This window comes from Panicum virgatum, chromosome 5K (genome assembly GCF_016808335.1).
Source record: "Panicum virgatum strain AP13 chromosome 5K, P.virgatum_v5, whole genome shotgun sequence".
Taxonomy (NCBI): Eukaryota; Viridiplantae; Streptophyta; class Magnoliopsida; order Poales; family Poaceae; genus Panicum; species Panicum virgatum.
The window spans coordinates 48,946,510-48,971,780 of record NC_053140.1 but is presented as its reverse complement, the minus strand read 5'-3'; the positions used below and the strand labels follow the sequence as shown (position 1 = coordinate 48,971,780).

At 48.1% G+C, this 25,271-nt stretch overlaps 2 protein-coding genes across 2 annotated transcripts; both read right to left on the bottom strand.

The window, feature by feature from the left end:
* Window positions 1-458: 458 nt before the first annotated feature.
* LOC120708095 (katanin p60 ATPase-containing subunit A-like 2) lies at window positions 459-4,540 on the bottom strand. Its single transcript, XM_039993203.1, has 12 exons — window positions 4,247-4,540; window positions 4,002-4,145; window positions 3,833-3,888; window positions 2,995-3,060; window positions 2,801-2,908; window positions 2,400-2,466; window positions 2,096-2,180; window positions 1,719-1,879; window positions 1,465-1,566; window positions 1,153-1,375; window positions 864-1,016; window positions 459-785 (listed from the first exon to the last, which is right to left on the bottom strand). The coding sequence occupies exons 1-11, from the start codon at window positions 4,247-4,249 to the stop codon at window positions 871-873; spliced, it is 1,161 nt and encodes a 386-aa protein (XP_039849137.1). The 5' UTR covers window positions 4,250-4,540; the 3' UTR covers window positions 459-785; window positions 864-870.
* An 8,478-nt stretch (window positions 4,541-13,018) lies between these two features.
* On the bottom strand, window positions 13,019-15,248 carry LOC120708094 (gibberellin 2-beta-dioxygenase 3-like). The gene is made up of 3 exons (XM_039993202.1): window positions 14,687-15,248; window positions 14,205-14,553; window positions 13,019-13,873 (listed from the first exon to the last, which is right to left on the bottom strand). The coding sequence occupies exons 1-3, from the start codon at window positions 15,082-15,084 to the stop codon at window positions 13,631-13,633; spliced, it is 990 nt and encodes a 329-aa protein (XP_039849136.1). The 5' UTR covers window positions 15,085-15,248; the 3' UTR covers window positions 13,019-13,630.
* Window positions 15,249-25,271: the final 10,023 nt, after the last annotated feature.

Below are 25,271 nucleotides of genomic sequence, written 5' to 3'. Positions count from 1 at the left end.
TATTTTTCATCAGGTAAACCAAACAAGGCCCCGGTGAAAGTGTTATGCCTCGCTGTTTGCAATGCCGTACTATTTGTGAATGTGTGACGCGCAGCTGATTCATTCCGCTTACTCATCGTGCGCCTCGCTTCCCTTTGGTCTGGTGTTGCCTGTGCAAGCACTCGTCAGACGTGGCGAATGACGACTGCTGACAGTCCCCAACCAGCTACGGCCATGGGGAAACCAGCAAAGGCTCTGGATGGTCAGGGCAAAGGTCCATGCGCCCTGAAGCAAGCGACTGCAAGGAATCAGCGCTCAGCAGGGGACGCCGCGTGAGGCCGGGAGCCGGGAACCCGGACGACTAGCAGAAGGTCGTCGGGGGATACCTTGCACCTTACCATTTCCAAACAGCGCGTAGGAGTATCTTAAAGCTTGGTTGTTATAAAAAAGACTTGGTTAACGAGTTGGATGCTTGGATATCGTCAACAATAAAAAAAAAATCTAGACCTGCTCGCATTCAATAACTATTAACCAGTCTACATCTCTGAAGGTACCAAGCATTTATTTTGACACGCAACCAAACAACGAATCGACCTTTTGTTGCAAGATCAGAGGCTTCGTGAAAATCTCAGCCTGGCTAAAGGCGCCTGCAGATACGAGCGCAGCCAACACTTCAACCAATGATGGGCAATTGCAATCTGCCGTGGAGCCTAGTTACTAGTCCAACCATTTCGACACAATGTGACCCCACATCAACAAATGAACTAGCTCCACTCCACACTCCCATGGTTGAATGGAACATCAACCTGCAGAGATGCGCTGAACATAAGAAAAAGGGAATCACAGTTTTCATTCAGGTTGGGTAGATTTCGTGCAAATCTTACCTGATAATCAAGCTTGCTCTGAACATAGAACCTGGCTCCCATAGTCCTGGTTGAACTTTTCGTAGCGATGTGCATGGAGATGGGCTGATGGCCTAGTGTTCCTTAAAGCAATTTCTATATCTTCAGGTTTCAGAGGACCAACCTCCGGCAGTTCTGCACATTCAGAAAGAACCACAGAAATGAGTTACGTAGATGACGATAGGGGGAACTCTAAGAATCTATATTTTAGTTTTTAACCAATGTCAATGTGGGATAAATTGCAGTAAAAATGGTAAGAACCAAAACTTACCTTCCTCCGGCACCAACTCATCACTGGCTTCAAGAACCGACATGAGACGTCTGAGTGGTTGCATGGCAGCTTCTTTGCACACAAGACGAATATCTGAACCGGAGTAACCTTCAGTCTTCTCAACTAGTACATCATACGGGACCTCTAGCTTTGAGGTAATTGCTGGCAGAAGTTCCTCAAACATTGCCTGCCTTGCTTCAGCTTCAGGAAGTGGTACAAGAATCTGATGAACAAAGACAGAAACAGAGGTCACATCAGTCCATTTGTCAATAGCTTTGCATGAGTAAATTTGCTACTAGACAGTCGACTTACCCGCTTCTCAAGCCGGCGCAGCATAGCGGCATCCAATTCCCATGGTAGATTTGTAGCTGCTAGTACAAATACCAAGTCGTTTGTCTTTGTCAAACCATCCATCTGCAATAAACATTGTCATCGGCATATGAACAAATGATACATTTAAACCTGGAGGACTGTTTAATGGCACAATTTCAAGCCAAGAAGACACAAATAAGAAATCAGGTATTGGCTAGCTAATTTATACTTGACATCTTCAAACAAGCAGAAACCTGAATAAGTAGTTCAGTCTTCAAGCGACGACTAGCTTCGTGCTCACTACGAGCTTCACCACGCTGGCTGATAATGGCATCTATTTCATCAAGAAATATTGTGGATGGTGCGTGATGCCTGGCAAGCTCAAACAGAACTTTAACGAGCTTCTCTGAATCTCCTGCACTTGCATAAAAAAAAAGACTTGATTTTCCCTGTCAAAACAAGGCGTGTTGACATTAAAAAATTGCACTGCAACAATACGCAAGTTATGTGCTATCAACTTAGAGCTGAAAGTTGAAGTACATAGGTCAAAGCGACAAAAGCGAATGTGAAGAAACGGGGGAGGGATGTAGAATCAGGAGTTGGGATATTGGGTGGTGTCAAGAAACCATACCACGCCATTTGCTGACAATTGACGATGCTGAAATGTTGAAGAAGGTGGTTTTGCACTCAGTAGCGACCGCTTTTGCTAGCATTGTCTAAAAGAACAGGAATACGTTTAAATTGAGAGGTATGTCTTTTTAGCAACAATACAATAGCATGAGTGTCTGATAACATATACCCAAATGATCAACAAATAGTGAAACACTGAACCACAGAACTATCACTATAGATGAAAAAGAAAAGAAAAATAAGGCATAACCTTACTATACATGGCTAGCGGCCTAGCGTATTAAACAGGTAATTCATATACAAACCTTTCCTGTCCCTGGGGGCCCAAAAAGTAAGATTCCTTTCCATGGAGACAGGAGGCCAGTGAAGTATCTGAAGACAGGACAAATAGAAAATGTATAATTAGTGAAAAAAGAGAGAAAGACTGGTGCTCATTCATATGAATTTCCATTTTTTCTGGTATCTCTATCATCCAAAACATACAATAATACGCATTAGCATATTCTATGTATTCTTCACTAAATTTGATTACTGTTCCAAAATAGAAGATCGCTGTTTTAGATAAAAGAAGGCAAGAATGATTATATTCAACTTTACCACTTCTTCCCAGTAGCAATGGGTTAACTGTTGTAAAAATTATGATGAGAGACTAATATTATCCTTAGACGAAGAAAAAATTTCTTTCAGCACGAAACAGTTAGCTTACTTTGGGTACTTTATTGGCATGACAACTGCCTCTTTTAGAAGGCGTTTTGCATTCTCTAATCCTTTGATGCTTTCCCATTTCACATCTGGACTCCCACGAATAATATCCCTGTAAGGTCAAATGATGGGATAAAATGTTTCCGTAGCTAAACGACACCTTCCCTGATTCTTGAAGCCACAGCGAAGTTAGAGTACCTCAACAATGTCTCCGCGAGATTACGCATTTCAGCTGACTCGAATGGAGGTAGAAGGGGCTTCTGGCTGCAAAAGTGACCACCAAAAGCTGTTCAATAAGATGTGTTTGGAACAATTCAAAGTTATCCATGAGAAAACATTATTTCAAGCATAGAAATTCTGAAATACACATGATAAAAAAACTAAGAAAGTAGAAACACTGTAACTTCCATATTAGCTAGTTCTGCTTACTATGCTATCCTTACGAATTAATCACTTGGGAACAAATTAAATTCTTCATTAGCTAATACATTTCAGCACAAAAATACTGGTGGAAATTGTCCCCTTCCCAGTTAAATTGAAAAGGTTCTTGTAAATCTGCTATACGTCACCAGATATGTTGCATGTTCTACAGATTAATTCGTATGGCACGGAGTATGGAATTGGCAAGCAGTAAGGCAACTGGGGAAAGGACCACAATCTTTGAATCCCGTTTGAACTATATCTGTCACACGATGCTACGGCCTAAAAGGGACTGCATTGTGCATTCAAGCCATTCATGCATTCAGCAAACTAGCCAAAATTGGGTTGAGTCGGCACCCCACTTGACACTCGCTATCTATATCTGGTGGTCAACTACATCACAGATATATCGCTCTGCCCATTCCCCAGCGAGAACATTTCGAGAAAAAACACTGCACTAAGTCAAACCCCCCATTCCGAGCAAGCTACAGCAATTGCCCAAACCTACGGCTCGAGATCTGTTTTTAGCAACCCGGCATCACATGCAGCGTCAAAGGCGCAATGCTTGAAGATCGCAGCACCGGCAGTGTAAAGTAAGGTAATCCAGAGCTCTCACATCACATTGGCAGCCCCATCGCTAATCGCGGCGGCTCGGACCTGGGTCTGCCTGGCCTGAAACGAGACAGTACGCGGGGTCAATCAGCGGACCAGAACCAGCGAGCAACACCCGCATGCATCGGGATGCCAGAGAGGATCGCAAACAAGCCGGGGGAGGCAGCGCGCACCTGCTGCTCGAACTGCTCGTAGACCGCCAGATCGGCGGTCCTCTTCGGGGCGCTCCCGTTGGCTTCGCCGTTGGCGCTCCCGTTCTGCTCCGGCTCCCGCTCCTTCCTGCCCCCGAATCTGGACTCCCAGAACCCCTTGAAGTCCTGAGGAAACGGAGGGAGTCGAGTCAGCAGACCGCGCCGGAGAGAGAGGAGGGAAGCGAGAGACGGCGGCCGTGAAGGAGGAAATCCTCGCTGGTACTTGCCATTGCTCCGCGGCGGCGCGCTTCGCTCGCTCGCCGGCTGCCTTGCCTCTGGGGCCTGGGGGACAGAGCGAGCGAGAGAGAGCGGAGCCGACGAGTGGTGTCCTGTCCTCTCGCCCGGTCCTCCCCGGAGACTCGGGAAGGAGGGGTACGGGGACTAGTACCGGTCCGGGAATCGGAGGGTGGGACCCGCCGGACTTTGTCGAGATGCCGACGAGATCGGAGGGTATCCGATCAGATCCGGCCAATCGCCGTCGCCTCCACACCATGGACCGGCACACGCGTGCCACATGGGGGATTATTCAAACTCCCCCCGCTAGGGCAAGCTTCATGGCCCGACCGAACAGGCAAAATTGCAAAAACCTTCGTGCAGGTCGCAAGGCCGTTCGATCGGATGGAGACTTGGGGGTGAAAGCGAAACGGCAGTGAGCCGTCGACGCCATTACGTGTGCAAGGTCCGGCCACAATTTTCACTGTTCTGGGTGACTGCACGGGGCGGTGGCCTTGCCGCCTTGGTTGTCCTGTACCAGCGAGATCTCGGATGGCGACCTGCCACCTGCCCACTCGCGCGTCATGCCGGAGCCGCGGGAGGGTCGTGCCGGAGCAGCGGCACGGAGGCTCGTCCGCGCGCCGAGCCCGTGAAATATTGCCGTTGGCTCGAGACGAAGACATGCTGCCTATTGCTAGGCCTGGGCATTCAGTTAGTATCGAGCCGATCGGTTCGGTTCCTCGGTTCTCACAAAAGTTCGGTTCCTCGGTTCTCACAAAAGTTCGGTTCCCAAAAAACAGTAACCGATCGGTACTTTATATAGTTAAGAACCGAGCAAATTCGGTTCTCGGTTCTAACCGAGGAACCGAAATCTCAGAAGATGGTTGGGGACGAGCGCCGGCCGGAGCTAGGAAAGGCACTCCGCCACGCCAGACAGGGTAGCCGGGCAGGGGCTGGCCTACGGCAGAGGTGGCCGGGGCCGAGGCAGGGGTGGCCGGACACCAGCTGGCAGCCGTGACGCTCTCGCAGAGTCGCAGGAGGGCGAGCGTCGGACGCGGGCGGGCCGCCGTGCCGGGGGCAGCTTGGCGGCTGGCGGCCGGACGAGGAAGTCGAGCCTGGGCGCGGGCGGTGGCGGCTTGGGCAGGGATCGACAGCCTGGCGACGACCTTGCCGGCGGGGGTTGGGGGCGGGGGCGGCGATGCAGCTTGCCGGCAGCCCGCGGCCGGCGCGGTCTCGACCCTGGACCTGAAGCCTGGAGGCCTCGAGCAGGGGCGCTCGTTGCTCGGTGGGCGCCGGGGCGGGGCGGGGCGGCTGTCGCGTCCGCCGTCGGGGATGGGAGTGTCGGTCGGGTGGGAAAGAATCAGTTGGAGGCCGGAAGGGCGGAGGGGATCTGAGGATGGGGTTCTAGGGTTTGTATTGGGCCGACTTGGGCCTTTCCCAGCTGGGCTAATTTGGGATTTGGCATAGGGGTTCGGTTCTTCGGGTAACCGAAGTCAAGAACCGAAGTTACCGAGGAATTTTGGTTCCTCAGAATGTGGAACCGAAGTAGAACCGAAATTTCTCGGTTCCGGTTTTTTCGATTCCGGTACTTGGTTCTTTTCGGTTCGGTACTCGGTTCTCGGTTATATTTGCCCAGCCCGACCTATTGCACGGCGGCGTTGGGCAAAGCAGCAGTCAAGAGTGAAGCAGAAGACTCCGACACTCCTGCGAAATATCCCCAATTGGAAGGGGAGCGTGGCATCTCGCTCTCGCCACCTAGCGTATGCAATTGCTCCCGCACATGTCATAAACTACTTCATTTTTTATCCCACCCACCCGTCGCCCTCCCCTAGGGTTTCAAAAACCGGACGGAAACCGCCGGTTTTCGGATTTTTTTCCTGTTTCCGGTCCGGTCCGGGATAGTAAACCGGGTCCGGTTTTTTTATATTTTATGTTTCTAAATCCAAAAATACAAAAGTTATTTTTTTGCTACTGTTCCGGTTTTGAACAGTAGCACCGGTTTTTGAAACCCTGCCCTCCCCTCCCCTCCCTCCCTCCCTCCCTCCTATCTCCTTGCGTCGGCGCCCCTCCTCGCGACCCGAATTCGGCCTTTGCCGCCGGCGCCTCCCTCTCCCCCTCTCCCTCTGTTGCAGCGCGGGGCGGGGAGCTCGGATCGAGCTCGCGCGCGCCGCTGTTGGGCGGGGATGGCGGCACGACTGGGTCGCACGATCGGGCCTCGCGATGGCGGCTTCCGCCTCCCGATGGCTGCGGCGCGGCGGCGGCGGCTCCTCGCCGTGGAGCAGGAGCAGGGAATAAGGAGGAGCAGGGGCCCCAGGCAAGCAGGAGTCGTCGTGGAGCTTCCTGACGTGGCGATGGTGGAGGAGCAGATGGCTCGGCGAGGCGCGGACGGGGCACGGAGGTCGGGTTCTGCGACGGTCGGACGCGCCGTGGCGCTCCGAGCTCCGGCGGCACCAGATCCGAGCACTTCGAGCCCCGTGTTGGCGGGCGGCTCGGAGGAGCAGGGCTCATGGCGACGCGGTCTCGACGTCGACCTTCCTCTCCAGAGTGTAGTGGACTCCGGCGCAGCCACCCTCTCCGGGTATGGCCGCGGAGGAGGTCGAGGTGGTTGGAGCGGGCGCCGGGCCCTGCGCCACGTTGCCAATGGCGGACGTCCTGCACCGTGCTGGGAATTGCGGAAACGCTATCATTGGCTATTTTATCGTCCGTTTTCCACTACTCCGTTGCGGCATAGAAAACGCTAAACACATACTGCAGTATGGCGTAGCGTTTGGCTTATAGGAGCCACACCGGGCAGGCTCAGTGCCGGCTCACACCCAGGGTTTCTCTTATCGACCGGTCCGGCCAAACCGGCCGGGTCCGGTACCGGTATACCAGACCGGTTTGGCCGGAAACCGGTCGGTACCGGTCGAAGTCAAATTTGAATTCAAAATTCGCAGTGCAAACGGTTCCGACCGGTATACCATTCGGTTTGACCGGTTTACCGGCCGGTTTGACTGGTAACCAGCCAAATTCAATGTTTTTTTGTTTAAATTCAAATGCCCGCAAAGTATACTAAATGAATGTTTGTATAACATGTTTTAGTCTAAATGAACCCTCCAATTCTTTTTGTACTACTTTTACATTGTATTTGTATACTTTTGTATGCATGTTTTTTTTTTAACTTCAAATCCCCGCAAACTATACTAAATGAACGAATTTTTGAGAAAATTTGACACCATTAAATTCGTTGCACCTTGAAGTATTTTTAGGATTTTTTAGAATTTTTCATTTTTTAAATTTAAATTTGAATTTTGAATTTGGGCCGGTTTGGTACCGGGCTGGACCGGTTTGACCGGTAACCGGTCAAACCGGACCGGTTCCCACCGGTTAGGTGAATCCTGCTCACACCTACTCCCTCCGTCCCTGTCGCTAGGAATTGTGAGGCAAACACGCTTTCGGAGCAGTGATGGAACTGAAGGGGCTTAACAACGTAATTTTATTTTAAGTACCTTTCAATTCACAACAAAAGTATGCAATATCATTCGGTACCTCGAAAGTCCACAATCTGTTCTGATCTCTAGTCCCGGAGGCTGCTCACTGGTCACACCTCATCGGTGTCTTGGCGGAGGGCGTCAGGCAGCCGCCGGAGGCAAGGAGGCAGGCGGCTCCAGCCGAGATGGAAAACGCTTCACCTGCCAACCGAGAGTTTAGCTTTGCAAATACGCTGAAGCGCCGTGGTTACAAATGCCGAATACCGTACCTTTTCTATTCTATAGCTGGGCAGGCAGGGATCGGTAGGGCAGATCACCAGAGATTAGACTCCACTTGACAGCCAGCCCGATAATTTTATTGTGCACGTTCTCCTCCTGACAGCCAGCCCATAATTTATTGTGCACGCTCTGGGCTGCAGGCTGCAGCCCTCAAGAATAATTAAGAGTTAACCAGATATTCTCTGCTGGGGTCTTGCTCGGTCCATGGCCTGCAGCATTGCTCTGTGCTGCGATGCAGAGGCAGGCTTCGCTGCTTCAGCGGTGGTTCAGAGAATGCATGCACCTGCACCATTTTCCCCGAGACGATTTTTTCAGATGATAATTGAACAGAGCCCCCAGTCGGGCCCTAACCTGATGCAAACCAGACCCCAGCTGACAAGGCAGCCGTATCACTGCTCCTGCCAAGGCGTGGGCCGTGATTATGAGCTTGATTAAGGTGCATGAACCTGATTAGGAGGGGCATGAACTTAATCTAGACGGGGAGGTTGAGACTTGAGATGTGATGACGACGGAAACTGTTCCCTTGCCGTTTCAGAAGCAAGGTTCAGAGGATCTGATTTGTTGCGGCCAGGGGGAAGGAACAAGGCCTGGGCTCGTGGCCCAGTAGCGCCCCTTCGTCCCACCACCAAAAAAGGGCTGGCCCGGTCTTTTGCTGGGTTATACAGCATCCATCCATTCCGTTCTGGCGTGTGGTGCAACGCTGGAGGCCCACACGGGTCCCCGATCGCACGAAACATGAAGAGGCCCAAGTGGCTAGCCTGATCATGTGGTCGTCGTGGCCCATCTGGAAGAAGAAGCAGCAGCAGTGGACTGGCTGGCGCCCGATCGGACCTCCGGCAGCTGCGTTTGCGCCAGAGTAGAACACGGTGGTTGTACGTGTGCAATGAAAATTTTGAAATAATGAGTGCATGCATCATCATCCATCGACCATGGATCGCCGCTGCTGATTCAGGTGCGCTGGTGATCTGGATTTGGGCGCCAGCGCACGCACATCGAACCGCGCAAGCATCATGCACGGCAGGCACGGGTCCAAGCATGTGGATTTTGGATCCGGTCTGCTCTTTTCGCGTTGCGCCAGGTGCACAAGCTTCGGATTGGCAACGGCGCCAATGTCCAAACGCGCGAGACGGCACACGGCGGCACAAGCTGCCGCCGGGCCCGGGCCCAGCGGCTTCGCGGAGATCCGTGGCTCATGCGGCGCCGGCGACGGCGAGAGGAGAAAATATACTGCTCGCTACCCAAAAATGCTGAAAACGGTATGGCAACAGTGGCTCATTAATTGTGGATGTAATAAGACCAGCATGTCACAGGCCCCGCGCTACCCCACTAGCCCCCGGCCCCGTCGCGCTCCTACAGCAGCTGCTACTGCAAGTGCCATGCCAGGGCAGCGGGCCAGCGGCAGTAAGTCCCCGTGGCCCCGTCCGAATCCATCCGAAACTCTTCGAGGCACAGGGGGGCCCCTCTCCCTAGCCGGCCCGCCCGCCCCGCCCGCCGGCCGAATCACGAGTTCACGACGCGGCCAGAGCCAGCCGTCATCAAGAAAACCTTGTAGCAATAGCCCCGCTCGGCAGCGCCGCCTCCCATCCCATACAACAGAATACCACCGCTCGAGTCGATCCGGGCGTGTCCTATGGCCGCCGCGCGCGCTGCACGCCTGCACGCCCGCGCACCGCTGGTGCCGGGTCGTGGCCATGGAATACAAAACCGTTCGATAATCACAATTATCGGTGAAATTTATCGTTACCGATGATAGCTGAAAACGTAAACCGACTGGAATTTCGATGGATTTCAATATAAAATTCAAAAGTTTAAAAAAATTCATAAAAAGTAGAGAATTTATTTTTATAAAAAACTAGTCCTTCTCTTGATTCCAGAGTGTTGTCACATGTTGAAAGCAATAATTGTTTGCTTAGGGAAAAAATATTTTTATCTAACTACCCACGTTACCATCCACTAACCCGTTAACATGTTAATTCTTTCACCACTCATATTTGTCAGTGGCCTCATGAGGACCACAACCACTCTCTCTCCCAGGCCCCAGCTCACTTTTCCCAACCTGCCTGTCCCTTTCCTCACACGCGCAAGCACAAAGCAAGAGAGTGGGCGATTTCAGCTCCGTTCACCGATTTTCGTGCGATTAAGGCCGATAATCGATATATATGCATCGATTATCGATGATGCTGCAGCTCGGAGCGAGGGAGCTGTGATCGTGGCATCGATAATCAAGGTAAATCGTTGATTATCGATTTGTATTGGATGATTTTCAGTTCAGGTCACCTTCTTTTGTATTTCTACTCACCGATTTGGCCAAATATACTACATTGGTATACAATATTCCTTGGATGGTTGGTTGTATCACAGATCTAAAATCTAGGCTACAGTTTTAGATATTAGTCCCGGAGAAAAGTTTATTGTTGTACAATATGCTATGTTAAATAGGAAAACAAGGTGCATGCATTTACTTTATATTGTATGCCTAAATGGTACAAATTAAGAGTGAGTATCATTTATTCGTAGCAAAATTTTGACACAGACATGGTTCGATTTCCCTCTTGCAAGTGAATGTCTGATAATCAGGACTTAGTTTGGGAACATGGAGAGAAGATTGGCATTGGCTTCAAGTGCAAGTATTGTCGTGTTGAAAATGGTGGAGGGGCAACACGGCTAAATGAGCATTTGGCACACCGAGAGAAGAATGTGAGGTATTGTCCCAATGTTCCTAAAGAAGTGAAGGAGTACTTCGGGCTTCAGATTGACAATAACAAGCAAAGAACGAAAGCAAGACATCGTCGAAAGCTAAGAGAAGATGAAGCAGCTAGAACCGAATATGTGGACTTAGAGACTGAGAATGACGACCATGATTTGGAAGCTGCTCTCTGACAGTCGAGAGAAGAGCATGAGTATAGAGAGAGGGCTGGTCAACGATATGAGAGAGGTGGTGGTTCCAGATCGGGGCAAGCGAGAGGTACGCTCCCATCTATGCTCACTAGGAGCAAGACACAAGTGTCAGACCGTGTGAGGGACTACAATCTTGCTTCTGCCTCTGGCCCAAGACAACCACGAATTGATACATGCCCATGGACGGAAAAGGGGTGAGGGGCCAAGAGCAAGATTGGAAGAGCGTGGGCGAAGTTTTGACATGCGACTGGTATACCTGGCAAGAAATTAGATGACCCTTACTTTAGGACCCTTACTATATGGGTATACCTGGTCCTACCCATATCCATACCCACAACCATGCACATATCCGTACCCACAGCCATATTCACACCCACCACCATATCCAAGCCATTTCATTCAACTATCGGTACATCTTGGCATGAGCACTAGTGGTCAGATTGGTGAATTATAGGTATGTATGTACCTATATTACAATTTTATCATTATGTGTTCCCCTCTTATTTGAGTTCATTTCAATATTTAGGAATATTATTATGGATATCACACGTACCAGCAAGAAAAGACCGAAGAATGATTAAATTGATATGCCGAATGCCTTCATATATGGACTATGTGCTTGCTAGTTTGTATATGGCTTGTATACACTATGTACTCTTGTTTTATATGCATTATGAGGTTTGTATGAACTATGCACTCTTTTGTTTATGTGAACTATGAAGTTTATATGGACTATGCACTTTGTGGTTTGTATACATGTGCAAATTCATGTGCTTTATGCAATTTCATAGGCAAAATATGTAAACATGTTTATTTCTTAAGCAATTCCATATGCCAAATTATGCATATATGTGTAATTTATCTAATATAATACAATACATAACCTAAAAAACTAAATGCTATCAAACCTTTATATTTTTTCCACTGCCAAAACATATTTTCAGTAGGCGAAACAATAAATTGTTCGGTTTGCATCGATTATCGACGATAAAATATCGATTTTCGTTTTTTTGAATTTGGGTCTCTTTACCGACGGTTTTGACGATTTTTCACCGATTTTCAACCGAGTATTATTACCGGAGGACACTGATTAATGCTGTATTGCTGGTAATGTAATCCTTCGTGCCGCCGGCCATGCCACCAGCGGTAAAAGTAGTACGTTCGCGAATTGAAAGCCGCGTGGTTTCGAGCGTTTGACCGCACGGGCACGGGCACGGGCACGGGCAGGGCGGGGCAGGGGGCAGCAGCGCGCGGGTGCAGGGATTGTGCTGGCACCACCACTCCACCAGAGCCGCCACATGCGCGTGCCCGGTCGCCGCAGTTGCCTATTGGCCATTTGGCCTTGGCCGGGGCCGAGAAGGCGTGGCCAGCGGCCAGGCAGCGCGTCGCTGTCCGGGTCCAGTCCAGGCTCGAGGTTTCTGTGCTTCTGTCCGATCCCGGAGGCCGCGGCTCCCCCGCCTCTCCTCCCCGCAGGCACCCCGTCCCCTCCGGTTCTCGATCGGTCGAGGGGGAGCCGTACGATGCGTTGCAGCACGTACGTAACGCCGATGGTGCTGCGCGCCTACAAGTATTATTGCAGGGGTGCCATCAGCTAGATCGGCATATACGTGCGCGGGTTACAGTCACAGTGCGTGGCAAGTGGCAACGACATCAAGTGCTGCGTCGAGAGAAGCAATAAAAGAGGAGGGCGCTTTAAAGGAGCCCATTAAGCTCCAACAGAGATGTTACCATGGCCTTGTTTGGTTTGTGCTCCAATTGTAGCGCTAGTGAATAGTAACAACTTTGACCGCTAATTACGGTGTCAAACAAAGCCAGTTTACAAAACCAACTTCAGAACCCCTGCGCTAGTGGCCCTGAAGAATCTAATGAGGCCTTTGACCGGGCGATTAGAGAATGATTACTGTATCATCACTGTAGCAAATCATCGATTAATTACCGCAATTAGATTCGTCGCGAAAAATTACACCCATCCCTAAAAAAGTTTTGCAAATAAACTTCATTTAGTACTTCATGCATGCGAGATTTTTTTTTCAGGATGCGTGCGTGCTAGTTTTCTAGCATACCCAAACAAGGCCGAAAAGCTCGCAGGGAAGTCCACTGGCCGAAAGTGATCGGGGCCGCGTTGGTGAGAGGCAAACAGGAGGTCCACATAGGCGCACACAGATCCTTCCATTTACAGTGCTTTACACCACGATACACGCACTACCGGCCCCAAGTACAGAAGAAAACAGAGAGAAACGAACACGAAACACACAAAAGCAGAAACCTAATGTGAAAGTTGGTGTGTGTGTGTGAGAGAGAGATGATCGTCTCGTCCTCGTCCCTTAGCTTTAGCTCCATGCCATTTCGGTTAGCGCTAGCTACCGGCGGCCGCCCATCGCCCGCCCTGGCCATGCAGCAGATGCCGAAACAGGCAAGTAGCCCCGCCTCACCAACACAGGTCGTTAGCATCTTAGCGGGAACCCTGCACCCACCACAAAGATCTACTACTGTACTAGCTTAGCTACTACACTGGCCGATCCCCAGCTGTACACATCCGCATCTTCTTCTACCTCGCCATCATCCCGAACCCGCAGTGCAGGTAACTTCCTCGTCGTCTCCACACGCCCATGGTGCGCGGCATATGCTGCTGCCGGCCGGCGCCTGCTGGAGCTGCTAGTCCTAGCTACCTGCCTGCCTGGCTGTCTCGTAAAAAAGCTGGTGGTGCTTGACCGGCCCGCCGGCCAGCGGCGCGCGCAGCTGCCGCTGCCGCTACTTCTTCTCAAACTGGGCCAGTCTGTTGTCGCCGAGCCTCGTATTGTACGCGGCCTTCTTGTACTCGCCCCACGTGAACTCCCTGTACAGGCTCTCCTCGCCCTCCCCGAGCAGCTCCGGCAGCGGCGCGATCCGCTGCGCCAGCGGCGGCCCGCCGAAGTAGATGAAGGAAACCCTAGACATGAGGCTGTTGGTCACCACCCGGTGCTTCACGCTCCTGAACCTCCCGTTGGTCAGCACCTGCGTACACAGCGACCAGCATGTAATCTGTCAGACAGATCAAGCTAGCCCATCAACGATGTGTTCGTTGGTGCGGCGATGAGCAAAAGGTTGTCTTATTTTATAATGGTGATCTGAGCTCAAGGCTCTGCAGTGACTGGCCGGCATTCCGTGTGTGGCCGTTTCAGTTTGACTTGTTCACAACGCGGGCACTAAATTCTAATAGTATCCACATCACCGCAGAACCTAGCTTGCTGGAGCAGGACTGTAGAAAGCGAGTGCCACAAATCTCGAGGGCCACACACCGAGAAAAAGAAAAAGAAATAGCGGTGTCACGTGTCAAAGCGCACACCTGAAGGGAGTCGCCGACGTTCACGAAGAAGGCGTCGCGGTCGGAGGGCACGGACACCCACTGCGCGCCGTCGCGGAGCGCGATCTGCAGGCCGGACGTGCCGTTGGAGCGGAGCACGGAGATGAGCTGCGGGTCGGTGTGCTCGCCGAAGCCCGTGGCGCTGCAGCCCAGGCCCTGGAGCGCGGGGCAGGGCGGGTAGTGGTTCACGCGGAACAGCTGGTCGCTCCCCTGCTCCGTCACCATGGCGCTCAGCGCGTCCGCGGGCGCAATGCCCAGGCCCTCCGCCATCGCCTCCAGCACGCGCACCGCCACCTTCCGCACCGCAGTGATGTACTCGTTCAGCGCGGCCCTGTATTGACAAGAGCAGCAGCAAGCAGCAAGGGGTCAATCGATGTCTGTCTGTCGCCCGGCCGGAAGGCTCAAGAGCTCTGTGGCCGGTGGCCGTACATAGACGACCGCACAAAGCCGGCGTGAGAACTCACCGGAACGCGGCGGCGGCGGGGACGGTGCAGGCGTCGGAGAGCGACGCGGAGTCGACGGCGAGGAGGAGGTACTCGAGCCACCCCATGTCGCCATTGAGGCCGATGCGCTTGCTGCCGTACCCGAACGGCGGGTAGGCCGGGCCCGCGCGGTCCTTGTCGGCCTGGGCCTGCGCGAAGAACTTGACGGCCTCGGTCTCGGCCCGCTCCATGGTGTCCCCGGCGACGCCGTGGTTGACGACCTTGAAGAACCCGAAGCGCTCGCTGGCGTCGACGATCGCCCGCGCCGCGCCGGGGCTGGACAGGTCGACGACCGGCACGGCGGCGAAGCTGTCCCTGGGCCCCGGGGACCGCAGGAGCGGGATCTGGTCGACGACAGGCGGGTTGGCGAGCACCACCATGGTTGTCTGGTAAAGTTTGGTCTGTACGGCGCGCAGGCGAGCCGGAGCAGAGCTCGAAACAGGGCAGGCACGCCGAGAACAGGGGAGAGGTCGAGTCGAGGTGGTGTGCGTGTGTGTGTACTGCGGCTGCTCGCAGCAAGTGCATGTGGGGGAGAAGTGCGAGGGCTCGTGGGGGAGTATATATAGATCAGCCGGGGAGGGGGGAGGGGGAGCGGACGGGGAAGCGCCCGCCCGGAGCAAAGGGGCGGCGCCTGGCCGTGGCCCGGCGGGGGCCCAGCTCACAGGGGGAGGAAAAGGATGAGTCGGGGGGGGGGGGGGGGGGGGGGGACCGGGTCGGACTCGCGCTGGGTGCATGGTGGCGATGGAGCCAGGGCGGTCGGGGGCCGGGGCCGCGACGTGTCCGGACGCGATCCACCGGCAGCGTCCGGGGGGCATGCATGGCTCAACGAGAAGCGCATACGGGGCGACCAATGGCCGTACCCTCCACAGCCCTAGCTCCTGCTCCTCCCGTTAGCCGCGGTAGGGACCGGCGCCGGCCACCGATCGGATCAGACCAGGGCGCGTGTAGCGTCGCAGGTGGCGTTCGGTTAGGGCGACGCATGCACGAGCTCAGATGAGATGAACCTGCCCTCGATCCCGGTTCCTTTCTGGGCAGGTCGGTGACTCGGCCCATCAATAACCGGCACGGCTGGGTCCGAACGGCGCCGGCCGTGACGCTGTCAGGCTTTTCCTCACAACCCGTTCCCGCGCCTCCCTGAATTATTCCCGCTGTCGCCTTGGGGGATCACCGATCGGCGCTGGAGCAGCAGCCAGCGCCGGGAATTAGGCGGCTGTGTCGCCGCGAAAAGGCGGTTCTGTGTGGTGGCGCTCCGGGTCCGGGTCGGGTCCCCACAGTCCACACGATACGTGCCCCATTAGTCCACGCCGCACTCCACACCGTCCATGTCCATGTTCTCAAACCCAGGCGCGCATTGTTTGACGCCCTAGTTAGCGGATAAGCACTGCTAGCTGGAGAAGAGGTCGCCAGGTAATTAGAGTGGGTAAGTGATAAGATCGGAGCCAGAGCAGGTAAAAAGAGAGTACACTCCTACTGTCCTACGGAGCAGTGAAAAATAAATTCATTTAACAGAGGTAGACCCGGTCGACCATTGTCCAGCCCACAGCGCATCTCTCGTAGTTTCAGCTGCGATGCGCTGAGCTCGCCTAGGCCACCGCAGCATTGGGAAATGGGAAGCAATGCTTGGCCTTGCTGAGCTCGACCAATAATCGGCGGCTCGATGGTCCTATCCTGCCCGCGGCCATACAGCAGGACTCTCGTGAGCTCGCTCGAATCCTCGTCCGCGTCTCGCATGTTCCGCCGATCCGACCGGACGAGCACATAGAAACCGCAGTCGAGCAGCGGCGCCGCGCGGCGCCGCCGGCAAGGCTGACAAGGCACGGTGCCAGGCGGCGCGACGGCGGGTTGTTGGCCTCGGGTCGCGCGACGCTTGCTTGAAACGGCGGTTGGGGGGCGGGGCAACCGGCAGCGCCGCAGCGGGCGCGCGCGCGCTGCGATCCCATCCCATAAACAACTTTGCAACAAGCGCGCCGTGGTCAAATCTTTCTCATGGTTTCAGACAGCTTTGTAATAAACATCTCCGTACCCGGCGTGCTGGGCGCGCAAAAACAAGTTGGCATTTGCTACCGCAGCTCATAAACATCATCTGCGTGGTGGACTGGTGGTGGTGCTTGCTGCTCCCCAATTATTGTATTGCGCACCTGCCAGAAATGCATGCCTGGTGGCTGGCGCCCTGGCATACATGCACGGGCGCGCGACAGACATTCCGATCCCGAAACCGCCTTCCTCTGAGATTTTTTTTTTTGAAGTAAGTCAGGAGCACTGGCTGATTGTTTAAGAAGAACATGAGACACCCCGTCGAGACGGCGCTCGAACCGCGGCGGTCAGCGTGAGCCCCCGCTCACCTGACCCGCTCAGTTCTCTTCCTCTGAGATTCCAAGGGCACGGACTAGAGACTACAGAGGCTGACCGGGCCGGTCGCATTGACCGTGTGTTGCCGAAGGAACACCAGTCACCAGATCCGACCATTTGAGGATAGAGCTGGACCCATGGTACACCTCGGTGCAATAATATAATTGTGTACCATACTGTACTTGCAGTCTCCAAAAAAATATCTCCTGACGTGGAGATGTTGGACTTAGCGCCTGTTTGGGATCGTGACCCACAAAATCGCGAGGCTTATAAGCCATAAGTGGGCTAGGGGACGCTTCTGCGATTTTGTCGCACGCAGTTTATTTTCCGCGTTTTGCTGCGGTGGCGGCGGGAAGAAGCGTGTTAGACACCAGGCCGTTCGGCGGGATTTTTTTTGCTTCTTGTGCTTATAAGCGACGCAGACTCGGTCCCAAACAAGGGCTTAGAGCGCCCTGGCGATGGCATGTGCTTCGTCTAGCTGGTTCAATTCGATCGTCGAGCTAGTTTTAGGGGTTGTTTGGTTTGAGGGGCTAAACTTTAATTCATACTATATCAAAGAGAATTTTAATATTTAGAAATATTAAATAAAGATTAATTATAAAACTAACTACAGAATTTTGGGCTAAACTGCGAGACGAATCTAATGAGGTATATTAATCCATGATTAGCGAATGGTTATTGTAGCATCACTATAGTAAATTATGGATTAATTAGGTTCATTAGACTCGTCTCTCGAATTAGCACTTAGCTATAAAAAAATTATAAAATAATTTATTTAATACTCTAAAATAGCAAGATGTGACAGCGACTTAAAAAAGTCGGTGGAAACAAACAAAGCCTTAGGGCTGCTCTCTCGTGAACTCCTGTAACAAATCTGACTCTGCCATCACCGAAAGCAGAAGCTTGATCTGTGATTCACTGATTCTCTCTCCCGGGGGGAGACTACGATCTTGATGAGGGGGCAAGCTTACCGGTGCGCGAAACTCGAAGAAGAAAGAAAGAACGGCGCGGAGCATGCCGCAAGTTGCAACGTGCAGCAGGAAGCATCGCCGCTTCAGGATCCGAGAAAAAAAAAAGGTTTATGCCGGAGGAAATCGGGGTGTGTATGCCGGAGCCCCCGGGCGTTCTCCGCCGTTTCTTTATTCCGTCCGAAACTGTAAAGCGATCCAGATGCTCAAAAGGAATCCAGCAGCACTGTGTACTACCAGGCCTCGTACTCTACGTGCTCTCGTGGGGACAGGGAGGGGAATGTTGGTTCGCTGGTCAAACCAGCTCGCGGCCGGCCGGCACCTTTAATTTCTCGGTCGAAGGGACGCGGGAACAAATAAAATTTAAACTACTACCCGCGCGCCTCCTGGATGTTTCGCGGAACGCGTCGCAGGTCGCACTACCACGGCGGGCGCTACAGTTGTGCACTGCGCATCGTGCCCTCCCGCGCGCGCTGTCGTGCCATCGCATGACCCACGCGACACACGGGAGATCGGTCGATGTGCATGGGCATGGCGCGTCGTCGCTTTTACGCAGTCCACTACGGAGGCCACATCGCACGGAGCAGCAGCAGTAGCTAGGGGTTCAGCTGCTATAGCTAGTGTAGTCGTAGCAGCTAGGGTGCTAGCGTACATGACCCGAGGCAGCGCCCACAGATCGCACCAAAGGCACCACCAACTGCTCACGATGGCTGGCCGGCCGGCCTGTGGTTCAACCAGGAACACGACCATCCGTGAAAGTGACCCCCGGCGGTCAGTGTCGTGCATGGCCGAATAGCCAACGTGGGAATATATGTCGCCTCAAAAGTCGCGCGCACCACACCCACACCACCATATCTCTCCAGCTAGCAACTAGCACTTGGGTCTCGAATGGGAACGGACGGCCAGCAAGTAAAGCTAGCTCGCCCGGCGGGGGGTCTCGAACCATGCACGCACGGCGCCCCCACGCCTGCGCGTCCAAATCATCTTCTCCCTCCATCCGGCCTTCAAATAATTGTCGTGTCGGACAGCGAGATATGGTCACCACTCAGCACTCACGGGTCGAGCACAAATTTTACCAAACACTATATTATTCTATATCAAACACAATTAAGATGTAGAAAATGTATACTGTACTATCGAAGGCGGCAGATCTACCCGCGCCATTTTTGAAAGTCAATTTTGAATATTTAAGTAGATGTTGAGGTGAAAAATCAAAATATGTTGAATACGCGCATCAGAAGATGTAGAAATTTTTTTAAAAAAAATAGGAAAAAATCTATAGATATTTAGAAACCGGAAGGAGCATCGAGCATAGCGCAATATGGAGGGCTTGACAAAGCCTGCCAAAAACCAACAAATAATGAAGGATGGATGGATTGACGTGCTTATTTGTTGACGGGACGTCCCCTTCAAAGGTCAGTTGGTCATCACCAAGCATGTATAATTGATCTCAGTGGGGCAACCTTTGTTGATTGGAAGTGACACTGCGGCTCTTCGACGGAAAGCGAGGACACGCAAGCTTAAGCGTGCTCTCGAGAAAGAAGTGGCCCGGTTCTGAAGAACTTCTGATTATCCAGGTTAGTTTTTGACTGAGCTGAGTTGATCGAGCTCGGTCTCCATTATTAGACCATTACTGATCTAAGTCCTACTAGACACCTACTAGCTATAAAAAATATAGTCACTTGTGACATATGCTCAGGTTGGAAATTAAATAGATATGCCTTTACAAAAAAAGGGAAACAAATGCTGGTGGGTGGCGACTAAAGATAATTTTACATTATTTTCCGTGTCGTTCAAAAAAAACATCTATCTATTATATACATATTAAGATATCATTGCTAATGCCTAGCATAAATCTAAAGAAAATACAAGCATCCATGCTGAGTCAAATACTCGCACCGAGTGGACAACTTCACCCAACCAACCTAACAAACTGGCAAAGTTCATAAAAAGACTTAGCATCATGTATCTTCCTATTTATTATCCTTATATCACTGGCCACCTTCAACGCTTTCCATTTGCAAGCACAAGGGGAATGACATGACATGACATTACTGGAAGTAGCTAGCAAATTTGTAGATTAAAGATGACGAAAATCCTAATGTAACTTCAAGACCAATAACAAGTCAAAAGGCGACAACAGATTCAGTGTTAGAAGTCACCATGTTTGCCGAGAGGGTCTAAAATTACTCAAAATTATCTAAAAAGGAGAAAAATATATGTTATTGGATTTTATGAAGATCTAACAATCTAAACTAACTTATAGAGTCCATATCAAATCTGATTAATAATTAAGAGTCCTTGATAACTAGCTAAATTTGGTATTTAAAAAATAACAACTAGGACTTGATCAAAGAGTACATGATGAATATGATTGGAATACCTAAATTCATAATAAAAGAATAGAAAAATTAGCCCGTGATAAAATAGTACATATTGAATATGATTAGCTAACGGTATAGAGTAACTTAAGAGTCCATATCAAATACAATTAATAAATAGCTCATTTTGGAATTAAATTAAGAAAAATTAGGATATGTGACCAAAGAGTCCATACTGAGTATGATTAATAAATAGATAAATTTGGAATTAGAAAAAGAAGAAAACTTAAGGGTGAATATCAAATACAACTAATAAATAGATAATTTCAGAACTAAAAGGATTAAGAAAATTAGGATATGACCAAGGAGTCTATGCCAAGTATGATTAGTAAATAGATAAATTTGCAATGAGCTATTGATCTACATTTAATAAAACTCCATAAAAAATTAAACATTAGACAACACTTCATTGTTGCAAAGTATAATTAGATGATAGGGGAAGCATAACCTCTAGACACCAGATGTGTCAAGTCATATTTAAGTCATTATATACATATTTGAGTGTTAGAAGAAGCCACCACGTTCGCCGAGAGGAACAAAAAATTCCCACGTTAATCTAAAAAAGAGAAGGATTTAAGCCGTTGGATTTTATAAAGATCTAACGGTCTAAACTATCTCATAGAGTCCATACAAAATACGATGGATCTAGACTTACTTAAAGAGTCCATATCAAATACGACTAGACAATTAGAAATTTTAAAAGAAGTAAATTTGTATCTCATATCATTTAGTATGAGAAGCTTATTATGGTATGAGATATTAAATTAGCAATTTAGAAATATGTGATGCTAAATTACCAATTTAGAAATTGCAAAGATACGGACTTCAGGTGGGTTCTAATTTACGTAACTTCATTCTTCTACTAGCAGCGTGTAATCTACCTTTTTAGTGTAAACCTTATGTAATACACGTCAATAGCTTATTATGGAATTCGGCTGCCTATGATTCTCTTTTACAAACTAATTTATTTGATTTTATCCACCAGCTATAAAAAATAATTTTATAAAACAAAGTAAAAGCACAGAAGCACACATATGCTCACGATTAATTAATTCTACGAATATGCGCTTGACACTACTCTATGTGCACTCTCGGAAAGACTGAGCCGATTGATCTTGAGATTAAGAAAGATTACTTTAGGAGACTTGCTGTGCACGCTTAAGATATCATTGCTAATGCCTAGCATAAATCTAAAGAAAATACAAGCATCCATGCTGAGTCAAATACTCGCACCGAGTGGACAACTTCACCCAACCAACCTAACAAACCGGCAAAGTTCATAAAAAGACTTAGCATCATGTATCTTCCTATTTATTATCCTTATATCACTGGCCACCTTCAACGCTTTCCATTTGCAAGCACAAGGGGAATGACATGACATGACATTACTGGAAGTAGCTAGCAAATTTGTAGATTAAAGATGACGAAAATCCTAATGTAACTTCAAGACCAATAACAAGTCAAAAGGCGACAACAGATTCAGTGTTAGAAGTCACCATGTTTGCCGAGAGGGTCTAAAATTACTCAAAATTATCTAAAAAGGAGAAAAATATATGTTATTGGATTTTATGAAGATCTAACAATCTAAACTAACTTATAGAGTCCATATCAAATCTGATTAATAATTAAGAGTCCTTGATAACTAGCTAAATTTGGTATTTAAAAAATAACAACTAGGACTTGATCAAAGAGTACATGATGAATATGATTGGAATACCTAAATTCATAATAAAAGAATAGAAAAATTAGCCCGTGATAAAATAGTACATATTGAATATGATTAGCTAACGGTATAGAGTAACTTAAGAGTCCATATCAAATACAATTAATAAATAGCTCATTTTGGAATTAAATTAAGAAAAATTAGGATATGTGACCAAAGAGTCCATACTGAGTATGATTAATAAATAGATAAATTTGGAATTAGAAAAAGAAGAAAACTTAAGGGTGAATATCAAATACAACTAATAAATAGATAATTTCAGAACTAAAAGGATTAAGAAAATTAGGATATGACCAAGGAGTCTATGCCAAGTATGATTAGTAAATAGATAAATTTGCAATGAGCTATTGATCTACATTTAATAAAACTCCATAAAAAATTAAACATTAGACAACACTTCATTGTTGCAAAGTATAATTAGATGATAGGGGAAGCATAACCTCTAGACACCAGATGTGTCAAGTCATATTTAAGTCATTATATACATATTTGAGTGTTAGAAGAAGCCACCACGTTCGCCGAGAGGAACAAAAAATTCCCACGTTAATCTAAAAAAGAGAAGGATTTAAGCCGTTGGATTTTATAAAGATCTAACGGTCTAAACTATCTCATAGAGTCCATACAAAATACGATGGATCTAGACTTACTTAAAGAGTCCATATCAAATACGACTAGACAATTAGAAATTTTAAAAGAAGTAAATTTGTATCTCATATCATTTAGTATGAGAAGCTTATTATGGTATGAGATATTAAATTAGCAATTTAGAAATATGTGATGCTAAATTACCAATTTAGAAATTGCAAAGATACGGACTTCAGGTGGGTTCTAATTTACGTAACTTCATTCTTCTACTAGCAGCGTGTAATCTACCTTTTTAGTGTAAACCTTATGTAATACACGTCAATAGCTTATTATGGAATTCGGCTGCCTATGATTCTCTTTTACAAACTAATTTATTTGATTTTATCCACCAGCTATAAAAAATAATTTTATAAAACAAAGTAAAAGCACAGAAGCACACATATGCTCACGATTAATTAATTCTACGAATATGCGCTTGACACTACTCTATGTGCACTCTCGGAAAGACTGAGCCGATTGATCTTGAGATTAAGAAAGATTACTTTAGGAGACTTGCTGTGCACGCTTAAGATATCATTGCTAATGCCTAGCATAAATCTAAAGAAAATACAAGCATCCATGCTGAGTCAAATACTCGCACCGAGTGGACAACTTCACCCAACCAACCTAACAAACCGGCAAAGTTCATAAAAAGACTTAGCATCATGTATCTTCCTATTTATTATCCTTATATCACTGGCCACCTTCAACGCTTTCCATTTGCAAGCACAAGGGGAATGACATGACATGACATTACTGGAAGTAGCTAGCAAATTTGTAGATTAAAGATGACGAAAATCCTAATGTAACTTCAAGACCAATAACAAGTCAAAAGGCGACAACAGATTCAGTGTTAGAAGTCACCATGTTTGCCGAGAGGGTCTAAAATTACTCAAAATTATCTAAAAAGGAGAAAAATATATGTTATTGGATTTTATGAAGATCTAACAATCTAAACTAACTTATAGAGTCCATATCAAATCTGATTAATAATTAAGAGTCCTTGATAACTAGCTAAATTTGGTATTTAAAAAATAACAACTAGGACTTGATCAAAGAGTACATGATGAATATGATTGGAATACCTAAATTCATAATAAAAGAATAGAAAAATTAGCCCGTGATAAAATAGTACATATTGAATATGATTAGCTAACGGTATAGAGTAACTTAAGAGTCCATATCAAATACAATTAATAAATAGCTCATTTTGGAATTAAATTAAGAAAAATTAGGATATGTGACCAAAGAGTCCATACTGAGTATGATTAATAAATAGATAAATTTGGAATTAGAAAAAGAAGAAAACTTAAGGGTGAATATCAAATACAACTAATAAATAGATAATTTCAGAACTAAAAGGATTAAGAAAATTAGGATATGACCAAGGAGTCTATGCCAAGTATGATTAGTAAATAGATAAATTTGCAATGAGCTATTGATCTACATTTAATAAAACTCCATAAAAAATTAAACATTAGACAACACTTCATTGTTGCAAAGTATAATTAGATGATAGGGGAAGCATAACCTCTAGACACCAGATGTGTCAAGTCATATTTAAGTCATTATATACATATTTGAGTGTTAGAAGAAGCCACCACGTTCGCCGAGAGGAACAAAAAATTCCCACGTTAATCTAAAAAAGAGAAGGATTTAAGCCGTTGGATTTTATAAAGATCTAACGGTCTAAACTATCTCATAGAGTCCATACAAAATACGATGGATCTAGACTTACTTAAAGAGTCCATATCAAATACGACTAGACAATTAGAAATTTTAAAAGAAGTAAATTTGTATCTCATATCATTTAGTATGAGAAGCTTATTATGGTATGAGATATTAAATTAGCAATTTAGAAATATGTGATGCTAAATTACCAATTTAGAAATTGCAAAGATACGGACTTCAGGTGGGTTCTAATTTACGTAACTTCATTCTTCTACTAGCAGCGTGTAATCTACCTTTTTAGTGTAAACCTTATGTAATACACGTCAATAGCTTATTATGGAATTCGGCTGCCTATGATTCTCTTTTACAAACTAATTTATTTGATTTTATCCACCAGCTATAAAAAATAATTTTATAAAACAAAGTAAAAGCACAGAAGCACACATATGCTCACGATTAATTAATTCTACGAATATGCGCTTGACACTACTCTATGTGCACTCTCGGAAAGACTGAGCCGATTGATCTTGAGATTAAGAAAGATTACTTTAGGAGACTTGCTGTGCACACTTAAGATATCATTGCTAATGCCTAGCATAAATCTAAAGAAAATACAAGCATCCATGCTGAGTCAAATACTCGCACCGAGTGGACAACTTCACCCAACCAACCTAACAAACCGGCAAAGTTCATAAAAAGACTTAGCATCATGTATCTTCCTATTTATTATCCTTATATCACTGGCCACCTTCAACGCTTTCCATTTGCAAGCACAAGGGGAATGACATGACATGACATTACTGGAAGTAGCTAGCAAATTTGTAGATTAAAGATGACGAAAATCCTAATGT